We start from the raw sequence: 14,897 nt of genomic DNA, 5'->3' as shown, positions 1-14,897 counted from the left end.
TCTCTAAGCTAGAGCTCAGAGGTCCTTGCAACCCCCTCGAGCCAACAGAACACAGCTGGCTGACAAAAAGGGATAGAAAAGAGAAGAGTTACAGAGCCCTGCAGAGGGAGAACTGCGGTTTCAGAGGAATTAGGGACTGGGGACATGTGGGGGCGCAGGCCTCGTGGCAGAAGGAGAGGTGGGGCCGCAGAGCTGTGTGCGAAGATGGGCACAGCCCGAGGAGGACGGCGGTCCTGGGAGAGCAGCCGCCGACTTCCACCCACCTTGCTGAGGAGGATGCTGATCTTGCTGCCACTGGCGTTACACCTGAGGGAGGCCATGCCCGCTGCGCCCGGGATCAGCGAGGCCAGGTTCTTGTCACTGCAGTGCACTTTCGCCTCTCTGCAGGGGGGACACAAGGGTCTCAGGGCAAAGCACAAGCCCAGCCCTCGGCCATTCACCCTCCCCGCACACGGGCAGCTCACAGTCCAGGACCGGCTCTCTGAGGGACTGCAAACCTTCATCCACGAAACTCGGGGCTCCTCAAAGTCCCAGGGGTGCTCACTCTGAGGGTCTGGACACCCGGGAGAGGGGCCAGCTTAGAACCCAGGGTTAGCTTAAACTTTTAAAGTTTTTAAATTGAGGGGCGCCTGGGTGGCTCAGTCAGTTAAGCGTCTGCCTTCGGCTCAGGTCATGATCTCAGGGTCCCAGAAATCAAGCCCCACATCGGGCTCCCTGCTCCACAGAGAGTCTGGTTCTCCCTCTGCCTCTCCTCCTGCTCGAGCTCTCTTTCTCTCTCTCAATCAAATAAATAAATAAAATCTTTAAAAAATAATAAAGTTTTTAAATTGAGATATAATTGACAATAACATCGTATTACTTTCAGGTGTAAACAAAATGATTCAAGATTTATCTGGGTGAATTTTTAAAGTTCCTAGGTTTACTGAGCCAATATGAGTATGTACCCCCCCACTCTTCTTTTCTTTTTTTTTTTAAAGATTTTATTTATTTATTTGAGAGAGAGAGTGAGAGAGCACGAGAAGGGGGAGGGTCAGAGGGAGAAGCAGACTCCCTGCTGAGCAGGGAGCCCGATGTGGGACTCGATCCTGGGATGACCTGAGCCGAAGGCAGTCGCTTAACCAACTGAGCCACCCAGGCGCCCCCCCCCGCCCCCATTCTTCTGACACAAGAAGCAGCCGCTCTGCAACCAGCTTCCCTCGGTTCGTCCTGCCAGAACGGGCTGTTGTCACACTTGCTACACCTGCGGAAAAACAAAACTGCAGGTAAGCAGCCCCCGCTTAGCTGGTTCTGGCTTGTTGCTGCTGCTACGAGAAGTACTGGGTGGGCAGCAGTGGCTCATCCGATTGTTCTCACTGAATTCCCATTTCCTCCGTGTTTCCCTAACATCCTCTGTCCCAGGAGCCCTCCAGGCCTCATGTGACATTTCACGGTCCCCTCTCCTTCAGCTCCTCTGGCCTGGGACAGTTTCTCAGACTCCAGGCTCGTGTGTGCATCTCCTGCCTCAGTCCTAGAATTTCTCCAAGGAGCCTGGTCCTTCTGATGGAGAATGCTGTGGAAACCCGCATCCAGGTGCCAGGCGTGCTTGCTGCCTCTCGGCCGCCGCACAGAGGCAGGACACACATGTGGACTAACTGCCAGATGTACATGTATCTGACCCGGCTGTGTCTGTATTAAGCTAAACATGACTTCCACTGAACCTATCACCATGTGGCTCCTCTCGCCTCGTCCCCCTGCTTATCTGTCACCTCCTCCCAACAGAGAAGTCCCAGCTCCCAAAACCTTCATCGGCTACTCAGTCCTTCACTTCTGCATGCCTGAGTGCCGGTGGGGCCCGGTCACCCCATGCCCTGTGTGGGGGAGCTCCATGGACTGCAGGGCAGCACCGTATGCGGTCCCCCAGCCAAGTGTCAACAACGCCGCCGATCCCCACAGGGCTGGGGTCAGCACCGCCTCTCCAGGGAGGCTGTTTCACACATTTCTAGCACACTTAGATTGTTCTTCCACATTCCGTATTCCATTCTGGGATCCCCTAAAAGATTTTTAAAATTTGCATACTTTTTAGGCTCACTTTGTGCTATAAAGTTCTACAGGCCCTGACAACTACAGTGCCTTGTATCCACCAAATAGAAAATTTTACCACCTAAAAACTGCCCTGCTCTATGTGCTCAACTATACTCCTGTTTGCTCCCTCCCCCAGTATACAAAGATTAAGAATTTATGCCAAGGGGCACCTGGGGGGCTTAGTCGGTTGAGTGTCCAACTCTTGATTTCAGCTCAGGTCACGACCTCAGGATCCTGAGATTGAGCCCCGTGTAGGGCTCCATAATCAGCGTGGAATCTGCCTGGGATTCACTCTCTCCCTCGCCCTCTGCCCCTCCCCCCATTTGCTCCCTCACTCTTTCTCCAATAAATAAATAAATATTTTTTAAAAAGGATTTATGCCAAAACATAAGGCGTTACAAAAAATTTAGTAGAATGAAAAAAAATCAGTGGAATGAAACAGGAACATGAACAGGTTTCCAGCTCCTATCCATTTTCTACACACCACTTTGTCTCCTAATTTTTTTTTTCAATATTTTATTTATTTATTTGACAGAGAGAGACAGAGCGAGAGAGGGAACACAAGCAGGGGGAGAGGGAGAAGCAGGCTTCCCGCTGAGCAGGGAGCCCGATGTGGGGCTTGATCCCAGGACCCTGGGATCATGACCTGAGCTGAAAGCAGACGCTTAACGACTGAGCCAGCCAGGTGTCCTGTCCTGACTAATTTTTAAAATGTGCACAGGCATCCCTCATTTAGTACACATCCAAGATACTGTGTTTTTTAACAAACTGAAGGTCTGTGGCTACCTGCGTTGAGCAAGTCAATCAGCGCCATTTCTCCAGCAGCATTTGCTCACTTGGTGTCTGTCACATTTTGGTAATTTTTGCATTATCTCAAACCTTTTTATTATTGTTGTATTTGTTACAGTGACCTGTGATCAGTGCTTACAATGTGCTGGAAGTTCACATGATGGTTACCACTGTTTAACAAAAAAGGAATTTTTAATTAAGGCATGGACATTTTTTTTGGACACAATGTTACTGTATATTTAATAGACTACAGGAGAGTAAAAACATGACTTTTATATGTACTGGGAAACCAAAAAATTCATGTGACTCATTTTATTGTGATATCTGCTTTACCAAAGTGGTCTGAAACTGAACCCACAGTATTTCCAAGGTAGGCCTGCACTTTTATTTAGACAAAAATTGTACCTTCGGGAAAGATCAAAGCTTTTGAAATGAGCCAGGTCTGTCCCCACAACCAGGAAATTTCCGCAGACGTCGAGGAAGCATGGGCTCCCCTCTGCCTCGGAGAACAGTAAGAGCTGTTTCACAGTCCCCTGAGGAAAAGGAAAGAATTAGGATTAAGGAAAGCAGCCTGTGCAGCCTTTCATTTCTGTTAATGAATGTTACTCAAAGGTAATCTTGTACACACTAAGCCGACTCAGTGTTTACTGATGGCCCAGTGTGCACCAGCACCTTGCAGATTCTAACGCTACATGGGGAAGATTAGGGGTTTCTGGTGCTCACAACTGCTAAAACCCTGGGAATCTCCCAGGATAAGGGCCACAGAGGTGTCTTCTGTTCTGTTACTGAAGGGGACTTTTGGTCTCCGCCCAAGGGCGGGGTGGGCTGCCAGGACGACCAACCAGTGATCAGAGGGTTCAACTTTCAGTCCCACCCCAACCTCCAGGGAGGGGACAACCCCCCCCCCAGGTTGAATCAATCACCAATGGCCAATGACTTAGTCAATCATGACAATGCAATGAAGCTCATAAAAACCCAAAAGGACTGGGTTCAGAGAGCTTCCAGGTAGCTGCCCACCTGGAGGTGCTGGGGGGGATGGCGCCTAGACAGGACTCTGCCCTCCCCAGACCTCGCCCTGTGCATCTCCTCATCTGGCTGTTGATTTTTCCCTGAGCAATGTGAGCCACTCCAGCTGACTGGAAGAGCCCAAGGAGGACGGACCCTCCCCTGTGCAGCCTGTGGTCAGAAGCACAGGACTGGGGACTGGCCTCTGGGGTGGGGGTGGCGGCGATCGGGTGGGGCTGAGCCCCTCACCTATGGGGCTGACACTGTCTCTGGGTGGACGGTGTCACAACTGAGGGGAATTCTGGGCACCCTGTGGTATCTGAGGAGCCCCACCCCCCACCACGCTGGAACCAGCTCTGGGAACCTAGAAGATTCCCTCTGTAACTACCTGCCATTCACCTGCTCACCACCCCCCAACCATGGCCTCTTCCTCCCCTCTGCTCTGGCCTCAGCTGGGCAGCTGGGGCTCCAGGTCTCCAGACCTTACTGGTGGCCCTCCTACCTGACCTCACTGTTGGCCAGCTCCCCCAGGCTCTCCCACTACACAGACACAAAAGTAATCTTCTTGGAGAAAATAACACAAAACCAAGAAACAAGCCAGAATGCTTGTCACCGTCACACCAGGCTTCAAGACCCCCACTGTCTCTGAGGTAAGGGCCTTCAGTCCAGTCAGCAGGCCCTCCTGCCTCATTTCCCACTGCTTCTGCCTCCACCAGCGTCAGACTCCAGCCCCTTCCTCAGCTCCGGCCCCGTAAACGAGGCCCCCACGGGGTGCCCGTCCCTCCTGCCCCAACGGAATAAAGCACGGGGGATGAGCTCCCCCTTCCCGTGTGGAGAGAAGTCCAGTTAGAGAGCTGGAAGGGGCACAGCAGCCGTCTAGTGTCGTCTCCAAGGAGCAACAACAAGCGAAGCTTGTGTGTCTACGTCCTCAAGAGCTCCCTGCTGGGGAGAAGGGTCTGGAAACGCAGTCCGGGCTTCCAAATCCCAAGTTACTGTACGTTGCCGTGCACATGCTGGCATTATATTACTAGTTATCAGGGACCCATATTCCTTTTAGTTAAAATATTAACAAGAAGACTTAACTCCAGGCCATCTGTTGTCAGAGACCCTCAAGGCCAGCCACCTGGGACCCTCAGTCGCCATGTTTCCCAGCAGGCCATTCTCCCCTTCCCAGTATGCCCTTCACCCTTTCCTAGCAGTCTGTTCTTCCTTTCCTAGTATGTCTTTCCTGCTTTCTCAGCATGTTGACATTCCTGTGAAAATTAATGAAAGGAAACCTCATTTAAAATGAACTACCACAGCCGGCAGGGGGCGCTCTCAGCCCTACCACTCCTGGTCAATTACAGAACTAACAGGAAGAGAGGCCCTTTGCAGATGGCGGAAGAAGAAGGAAGCAGGAAGCTTTCCTCCTACCCCAGCAAGAGCCCAGCCAATGGGAAGCCCCCAACTTAGAATGCCCGGTTTACTCCAGTGGACTTTCAGTTTACAACAGCCCTCCCAACTTGCCACTCTCCTCCTTGGTTTTCCAGGCTTGCTTGGTTATTTGTCCCTATTAGATGAGCTTCTGTCCTCTTTAGAAGCAAAGTCCTCAACTGATGCTGGCAGATCCCAGAGTGCACACCCATCAAGATTAAAACAGATCCCCCAAAACCTCTCCCCAGAACAAAACCCTCTAAATACAGATGGCCTTCAAGATTACATAATAGATTACAAGGCTCAGGGCCTCATTATCCCCTGCACTAGACCCTGTAGCATCCCCATTTTACCTGTGAGAACAACCAGTGGCTGGGAATGGAGGTCTGTTGAGGACATGTGAGCAGTAACTAACACTGTTGCCCCTCAGCACCCGATGTTCCCAACCTCCCACGCTACCAGCATCCATTCCATGCAAAACTTTCACCACAGTGGACCTCTACAGTGCATTTTTAGTATTCCAGTTGATAAGGATAGCCAGGAGTGCCCCAGTGTTTCTCCGAGCATCCTTCTTTTCACAAACCTTAAAAGCCGATTTGGATGATACAAAGCTTTTTGCAGACTCTAGGTTGTGACAACATGTAGATGATTTGTTTTGCTCCCGCTGCTCAAACCTCTTCACAGGAGACAATATCCACCTGTTAAGACTTTTGCTCTTAAAGAGACAAAGTCTCCAAAGAAAATTTGCAGTTTGCTCAAACTCAGGTCCGATGCTTTGGGCATCTGATCTCAGAACAAGGACGACATCCGGATGCGGATGAAACTCCTCATGACTGCTGAACGCTGCTAGATCACCCTTGGACTCCCCAGAACCATTTACAGGACACCCCACTGCTCATTTTCATGGTTTACTGATGGTTCATATTTAAAGGAAGAAAATGGTAAACATTGTGCTGGGTCTGCTATCTCAACTCCCTGTGAGGTCATCCAGGCTTCGATGTGTGAAGTGCCAGTGACCTCCGCCCAAAAGGCTGCTGCATGCCCATGCTGGAGCCTGTACCTCAGCCAGGGTAAAGCTGCAAATATTTATACTGACGATCAGTAGGCCTTTGGGGTAGCCCGTGGTTTGGGGATGTTAAGGAATCAACAAGGTTTCCTTAGCTCCAATGGGAATAAAATTTAAGATGACTCCTATGTCCAAAATTTATTAGCTGCCATACTTTTTTTTTTTTTTTTTTGGAGAGTGGGGAGAGGGGCAGAGGAAGAGAGAGGATCTTCAAGCAGACTGTGCTAAGCACAGAGCCCAACATGGGGCTTGATCCCTCCACCCTGAGATCACAACCTGAGCCAAAACCAGGAGTCAGACGCTTAACTGACTGAGCCACCCAGGCGCCCCTAAATGCCACACTTTTGCCAGCAGCTCTGGCTATTATTAAGGTTCCTGGGCATTCAAGACTTGACTCTCTGGAGGCCAAAGGAAACCACATCAGGAGACTGATAGCTAGACCTCTGTCATTTTCCAAAGGGATGTTCTTTCAACTGACAATTTGGAAAAACTGATCAGAGATGCCCTACAGTTGGCCCCAGAAAAGAAAGACAATGGTGGAAATCTAACAACTGTGAGTGTGATAAAAAGAAAAAAACAATCTGGCCCTATCAGAAATTCCAAAATCCTACTACTTACCACCATATATGTGTTAAATCACTGTTTTACTGACAAAATGGTAGCGTTCATGAACAAACATTGGTGGAGAAATATTAATGAGGCCACAAAAATTGCCCACCTCACTTGTCCCACCTGTTAAAAGTATAATCCAGAGAAACCTGTTCATACAAATGGATTTCATAAAACTCCCCCATCTCACGGATATGCATGTTTTGGTCACAGTCTGTATGTTTTCTCACTGGACTGAAGTTTTCCCTTGCAAACAGGCCACTGCTTCTTCTGTGGCTAAAATTCTGTTAGAAAACATTACCACTACCTGGGAACCCCCTCTCAAACTACACAGTGATCAGGGAGCCCATTTTACCAGGTGGGTGCTTCAGTAAGTCTGTCCTGTTTGGCTGGTATTCCAGCACTCATTGTGCATACCACTCTCAATCAGGGTTAGTTGAATTCACTAACAGCACTATTAACACTCAATTGTTAAATTGTGTAGAGACCCTTCAACTATCTTGGCCTAAAGCACTACTGCTATTGGTCCTGAATTTCAGATCCACCCACTTGGGAAGGCACAGGCTCTCACCCTCTGAGTTAGTCACAAGACGTTCCAATGCACTTGGCCCCTACCTCCTTGACCCACAGTTGATAAAGGGAGATGCACTTCAATATTGTAAAGGCCTGATTGCCTCTATTAAAAATGACCATGCTTTGGTAGCACAATCTTTCCACAGTGTGCTCCTAGGAGACAACAACTTTAGATCAACCTCGCAGCAACATGGAGATTTTGTCTGTTAGAAAAGATGCCTCCAGAAAGATTCTCTTCATCCTCACCGGAAAGGTTCTTATCAGCTACTGGTCATCAACCTTTGTGCTGCCAAACTACAGGAAATAGACTCTTGGATTCATGGGACACATCTATAGAAAGCAGCAAGCCCTGACTGGCCCTGCACGCCCTCTGGTGACCTAAAGGTACAGATTTCCTGGAATTGAAGTGGATGACATCTGACGAGACTGCTTTCCCCAGATGTCCAGCCCAGGCCTGTGCCTTTTCCTCACTGCTGCTGCTTCTCTCTCTTTCGTGGAGAGAGACGCTCTTGTCTGCATTTCTCAAGCCCTTGAGAAAGAGGGAACCTCTCCTGTCTGTGGCCTTTCAGTAACAGCCTCATTACTATTCTGCGACAAAGTCATCTTTCACTTGTTTTTCCTGAAGGCTTAGAAGGTTCAGAATTTACAAAAGTCTTTCTTTCATCTGAATTACTATCCAAATTCATGTTGTCTGAATTCACAACTTTATATGCTGTATTGAGAACGCATCTGGTTCCACACAGTTCCTTTGAAATAACAATACTGTTTTAAGACATCTTTGAAGTTTTGCTGTTTTGCAAAGAGTTCACCACCTATTGCTTCCTTTTAATATTTGCACTGGTTCTTCGCAAATGCACTAAGTTAGTTCTTTCAGTGTGCTCTTGCAGTCTCCACCGTTCTGCTCTCACGGTTGCTTTACGTGGAGATTTTAGGAGGCGTACACGACTCTGGGCTTGCTTTCACAGGGAGACCCTTTCTCGCCTACGTCAGAATAAGTGCCAGTAAATATTTCAGTTGGCTACTTTCACACCTGGTTCTGGTCCATCATACAATTTGGCATTATCATGTTACTTACTGTTTTGTATCATTATTTTAAGGTTTGTATTTTGTTACCTCTTCAAACTTTTTAAAAATGATGTACCCAATAAGAAGATGCTCTCTAACTCTTATAACGTCGGAAAGATACAAGTTTTATGCTGGAGTACCTGAGATTTTTCTCTCTCCTGACCTTCGTTGTTACTCAAATGTGGCCCTACGTGGTTTGCATCAAGCAATGCACTTCGCCACCAAAGTAGGACATGACAACATGGAAAAGTCCTTCCTGGCACTGAGGAACACCACCACTAAATATGGAAAATGTGATTTGGTCAGTGATGCTTTCAAAGAAAGATCTTGATCAAGAAGGGGTACTGTGAAACTTAAGGAAACCTCATTTAGAAAATGGAGCCAGGAGGCCAGCAGGGGGTGCGCTCAGCACCACCAAGCCGGTCGGTCGCTGACCCAACAGGCAGAGACCCACCATGCAAGTGGACAGTACAGCTGGCTCTGGAACAACAGGGGTTGAGCTGCACTGTCCATTTACACACTTATATGCAGATTTTTTTTTTTTTTTTTGGATACAGTACTGTAAAGGTGTTTTCTCTTCCCTGTGATTTTACTTTCTTTCCTCTGGTTTGCTTTATTGTCAGAATCCAGTACAGAATACATATAACATACATAATACGTGTTGACCACCTGTGCTATCGGTAAAGATCCCAGTCTCCAGATTTCTGGGGAGTCCAGTTATATGTGGATTTTTGATCGCATGGGGGGTCAGCATCCCTAGCCTCCAAGTTGTTCAAGGGTCACCTGCGCTATCCCAGCAGGAGGAAGGAAGGGTTCCTCCTCCCCCAGCAACAGCCCAGCCAATGAGCAGCCACCACACTTGCAGCTCCCAGCTTACTCCAATGGACGTTCTGTTTACAACAGCCTATCCGCCCCCACAGAAGCGCCTCCTGTCTGGGATCCTGCAGACTTGCTGTGGTTCTGCTGTAGATTGCTTGTCCCAGACTGCAATTCTCTCCTATTCCCGGATAAACCCATTTTTGCTGGTAAAATAACTGGCAGTTTTATATTTAAGGTTACTAGCCCTTTCCCCACAGGTTGTTTGCCCCACGGCCCTTCAGCAGGGCCTGCAGGTTGCCTTGCTCACAGAGCTGTGCCCTTCATGGGTCGTTAACATGGCCCTCCCGGCCTGGGCTGTATGTCTGCAGCAGATGTCCCTGACAAGTGTCGGCAGCAGCGGGCTCTGGCCTCCTTCCCTCCAGCTCCCCTCCCACCTCAAATAGGCTGAGGACCTCAAGGGGCCAGCAGCCTACCGCCCCCCCCAGCCCCCCTCACACCTTCCCCCAGGAGGCCGTTCCCCACATCAAGCCTCTACTCCAGGACCTCCCCCAGTGGCACTTCCCACCCACTGTGAGCCCCATCAGGAAGAACTCCACGGAAGCCGCTTCAGGAACTGTGGCAGGGAGGATGAGGAGCACGTGAGGTACAAGGACACCATGCATGCGTACGGCAGCCTCCAGAAACCGGACAGTGGACCCTAGCAAACAACTCGGAGACAGACAAAGCAGTCGCACTAAGAGCTGAAACCAGGGCCGTGAAGGTTTTCCCGACCTTGACACAGAGCACTGCTGCATGTACTGGGTTGAGTGGTGGCCCCCAAAAGATACATCTACCTGGAAGTTGTAAATGTGACCTTATTTGGAAAAGAGGTCTGGGCAGATGTAATTAAGGATCTCAAGGGGAGACCATTCCAGATTAGGGTGGCCCTAAATCCAAAGACAAGTGTCCTTATGATACAGAAAACAAGAACCAGACACGAGGAGAAGGCCAGGTTAGGACAGAGGTGGAGATGGAGTGATGCATCTACAAGCCAAGGCATGCCGGAGCCACCAGAGGCTGGAAAGCATGGGATTGATGCTCCCTCAGAACCTCAGAAGGAGCCAACCCTGCCCATACCTGGATTTCGGACTTTTTATCTCCTAAACTGCGAGAAATTAAAGTTCTATTGCTTTAAGCCACCGCATCTGTGGTACTTTATTATGGCAGGCTCAGGAAACTATCACACCCCATCAGCCCCCCGGTTCCTGCAGGCATCAGGGATGCCGGCAGGTGGGGGCCTCCTACTCCTTGCCACCAGGGGGAACGAGGCTGTGTTCGAGCTGGTCACCTGCAAGGCCCATGCTGCTCCCGTCCCAGACTCACCCTCAGACACATGCAGGGAAAGGCCTGTCCTGAACTGATGGGCAGTGAAGATGGACATTAACTCCAGCAAACATGGCCTCCCCTTTCCTAACCTGAGTGCTCAGGGTCCAGCGATCCAGTCCTCATCACTGCATGAGGCCCTGGTCTGCCTCCCGATCTCACAGGTGCCGGCAGTCAGTGCACCGGCTAGCCCAGAATCCAGTGTGACGAGCAAGCACCTGGCGGGGGGACTGTGATCTGGCTGCTGAGGTCAGTAAGTGGCTCTGGCTCGATTTAGAGACGGCCTTTCAAACTGTTCTAGTGGCTTTCATCTCCAAGCCCACTCGCTCCAGAGCAGTGATTTACCTGCCACGTTCGAACTTGAACTCGGTTTGGCTCCACAGTGTACACGTTTTCCTCATGCATAGCTAACACCGGAGATTCACACAGGAAGGTTCCTAGGATGAGAGAGGGACATAATGCGGCAGCGGCCCATCTCTTCATAATGCTCAGACAGCGTCATGAGGGCCGTGTTTCTGCATCCTGTAGATGAAGAGAGCAAGGCCCTGAGGCGCAGGGACAGTGTGCAGGCCTGGGGCTGGTGTAGGGACATGGCCCCAGGCTCCCCGCCTCACTCACGAGCTGCCACCTCTCCCGTGTGACTAGCAGCGGGGCCATGGCGGCGCTGCATCTGTGGTCTGGGGCAGCACAAGTGTTTAGACGGGTGTCTGTTCCTCTTAGTGGGGGCTCTAGAGGCCACGAGCCTTAGTCTCTGTCTCTAGACGGGTTCTTATCTAGCCAGAGATGATCACACACGATAGGAAACACTTCAGCACCTGCTGTGCTGTCCTACGGAGGGGATAAGAAGTTCATCCTTGGCCTGGGGGGTCCACACTGGAGAAGATGACATTAATTATAGGCATACTACAAGGCAGAGCAGGAAAAGTGTGACAAGAAAAGTTTAGGCAATGACGTGTTAGAGGAGAAAAGGAGGGAGGGGAGAGGGGTGACCACCAGTGAAGAAACACCCCCAGGGAGGCGAGAGCTTCTCCGACAAACCCACAGGGGGTAGCCCCCTGGAGCACACAATGACCGGTCCTGTGGGGTCAGCATGGGTGAACGGAAGAACTGTACAGAAGGACTGCTGGCCAAGGGGGCTGTTAGAGTAGGCTGCACGTGACCCCTGGAGCTATCAGGTTCTGGTCCCTGGAACCTGTGAATGCTAGTATATGGCCAAAGTTGGGAAGGTCTTAAAATGGGGAGATTATCCTGGATTATTCAGGTGGGCTCTAAATGCAACCATAAGTGCCCCTATAAGAGGGAGGTAGATTTCAGACAGGAACAAGGTGACAATGGAGGTAGATGCTGGAACGATGCAACCCGGCCAAGGATGGCCAGCAGCCACCCAACACTGATAGAAGCGAGAAACAGACTTCCCAAAGCTCAGGAGGTGGAGCGGCCTGTCGATGCCTTGATTTGGCCCAGGCAACGTGAGTTTGGACTTCTGACCTCTAGAGCTGTGAGGCAGTAAATGTCTGTCTGGTTTGTGGTCACTGATCCAGCAGCCCCCGGCCACTCCCACAGGCATGTGCTGAAGAGTGAAGGTCATGGTGGCCCACTAGGACAGGAGGTGGAGGCTGACGGAGCACCTCTTTTTTTTTTTTTTTTTTAAAGGTTTTATTTATTTGACAGAGAGGGAACACAAGCAGGGGGAGTGGGAGAGGGAGAAGCAGGCTTCCCACAGAGCGGGGAGCCCGATGCGGGGCTCGATCCCAGGACCCTGGGATCATGACCTGAGCCGAAGGCAGACGCTTAAGGACTGAGCCACCCAGGTGCCCCTGACGGAGCACCTCTGACGATATGTCCTCAAATTTCCAGACAGAGGCTGGCCTTGGTCAAGATGCCATGGGGCTCACTGCTCTGCCTGGTCTGGAACAAGTTCAGAAGCTGGGTGTGTAGCAATCCCCTTCCCTGGCAAGCACTGTGGTGGTTTATACTCCTTTAGCCTTATTTCCTGGCTGTTTCATTGTCCTGGGCTTCTCAGCCACCTTGACTGGCCTCAGTAGGGTGATGCCCAGCGGCACAGGGCCAGAGCACAGGCATGATTGACATAAGGGGCTCCCGGTGGCCCTGTGCCAGCCCCCTGCCCACACCACAGGCACCAACACCCCCCTTAGATGGTCAGAAGATAAAGCAGGGTGTTGTGAGCCCCCTCCTAAGGGACAAGACTCCCACCTGCATTCCGTAACATGGTTCCAGAAGGCTCAAAGACCAGCACCTGTTTTCCATTCCAGACAGCAATGGCATCCTAAAAAGAATCATGGAAATTAAAAAGGAACCTGCCACTTGCACCCCTTACCACCCTGAACGACCCAGACCACTGGCCAGGTCTTTTGTCAACCCCAGGCCACCCTTGCAGTCACCTTGGTGGCGAATACCCCGCTGACGTGCATGTCTGTGCGCAAGCTGTGCGTCACCCCCGTGGACAGGAAGGACACGCTGAGTAAGCTTGGGGACATCTGCACCACGGCCACTTGCTGGTGGAAGTGTGAGGACATGGCGTGCTCGCTGAGGATCACCACGGAGGTGATGTTGTTCACTGCCAGAAGGCTCTTCCGGGAACCCCACTTCATTCCGTGCCAGAGACAGAGACAGAAGTGTGAACAAGCAGAAGGGAGGTGTAGGCAGGAAAGTGTGATACACACAAGGACTCACCAACCATTTTCCTAGCACTGCTTCTTCTCATTGTGTAAACTGATATAAAAACTTATAAGCATAAAATATGTACTTTATTGAAAATTTTAAAATACTGACACCCAAGTTGTAAAGCAATGGGTAGACGCTTATATGTCTGTTCTGACCGGTTGTTAATTTAGAGATGTTTATTTTTTATAAATGAATAGCAAGTTGACATGATGTATTAAATTATCTGGCTCTCCCCTGGTGATGTGAAATACCACTTTCATAATTTCATATTAAACTTCCAAACCTATCTCAATCTGCTCTCCATTCCACTGACATGTTTATCCATTCCTGAGTAAGCATGTACCACAGTTTTAATTGCTATAGTTTCGAGATAGATTCTGGTTTGTGATACAGAAATGTTCTGATTCTCTATACATTCTTTTCTCAGCCATGTGTCCTCCCAGAGGAGTTTATTTTGTTGCATTCTCCCAGAAAAAAAAAGAAGATCATTATTTTTACTGGATATACATGTAATCTGTGCATTTACTTGGGAAGAAATAACACTTATAACACTGAGGCTTCTCTTAAGGAACGTATATATTTGTTACCATGTACTTGGTTTTTCTTTTACGTCCTTTAGGAAAATTAGTGCGGCTCTTCCTATTACTACAAATCTGAGAAAGTTTTTTTTTTTTTAACTTTTTTTTTTTAAGGTTTTTTATTCACTTGTCAGAGAGAGAGAGAGCACAAGCAGGGGGAGCGGCAGACAGAAGGAGAGGGAGAAGCAGTCTCCCCGCCGAGCAGGGAGCCTGATGCGGGGCTCGATCCCAGGACCCTGGGATCATGACTTGAGCCGAAGGCAGACACTTAACCGACTGAGCCATCCAGGCATCCCTCAAATCTGAGAAAGTTGTACTTTTTCTGCAGATCTGATAATATTCTATGCTATTTTTAGCCATTTATTTACCCTAATTAAGACAAATAAGATATTTAGATTTTTTAAGATATAATTAAGATATTTAACTCACTAATTCATCCAGAAGCTATTTTTACCTATGGCCTGAGATGAGGATCTAAAGGTAGCCCCCAGAGTGCTCTATGGCGCCCTCAATGATTTATGAGGTACATCTTCCTCTCAAGGCTCGTGTAGGGTTAAGTAGATTCTGTCTCAGAGGGCTTGCTCACGGCAGGTCTGAGAGACAGCCTCCAGGACAGCAGGGGAGCAGCCCTGAGGAGGGAACAGGCAGAACTGGAGAAAAGTATGAGGAAGCAGCCATCTCGTGCTCTGGAAATTGGGCGTGAGGCAAACGAAGCAACACTTATTCAGGAAAATCTGCTAAATCCAGTAAGAACAGCAGCGTCTGTGGTACCTGAGCCTCTAGACTCTCTCCCTCCTGCCTCCCAACTCAGTGTGCAGGAGCTCCCTCTTGGTAGGTGCAGCCAACAGGTCGGCTCCCTGTCCAGTGCCCAG

The 14,897-nt window shown here is 49.7% G+C and overlaps 1 protein-coding gene across 5 annotated transcripts in view; it reads right to left on the bottom strand.

Annotated features, from left to right (window-relative positions):
* Nucleotides 1-14,897, bottom strand: part of IFT140 (intraflagellar transport 140) — an 80,456-nt gene that overhangs the window by 44,336 nt on the left and 21,223 nt on the right. For all 5 annotated transcript variants that reach the window (XM_036083347.2, XM_078074997.1, XM_078075000.1 and 2 more), the window contains 5 exons: nucleotides 13,165-13,368; nucleotides 12,977-13,049; nucleotides 11,108-11,199; nucleotides 3,256-3,383; nucleotides 264-381 (listed from right to left, as the gene is read on the bottom strand). In XM_036083347.2, coding sequence (XP_035939240.1) covers nucleotides 264-381; nucleotides 3,256-3,383; nucleotides 11,108-11,199; nucleotides 12,977-13,049; nucleotides 13,165-13,368 — 615 coding nt within the window. The remainder of the gene's footprint in view (nucleotides 1-263; nucleotides 382-3,255; nucleotides 3,384-11,107; nucleotides 11,200-12,976; nucleotides 13,050-13,164; nucleotides 13,369-14,897) is intronic.

This window comes from Halichoerus grypus, chromosome 6 (assembly GCF_964656455.1).
Source record: "Halichoerus grypus chromosome 6, mHalGry1.hap1.1, whole genome shotgun sequence".
In the NCBI taxonomy this organism is placed as follows: domain Eukaryota; kingdom Metazoa; phylum Chordata; class Mammalia; order Carnivora; family Phocidae; genus Halichoerus; species Halichoerus grypus.
This window is presented reverse-complemented; position numbering and strand designations above follow the sequence as displayed.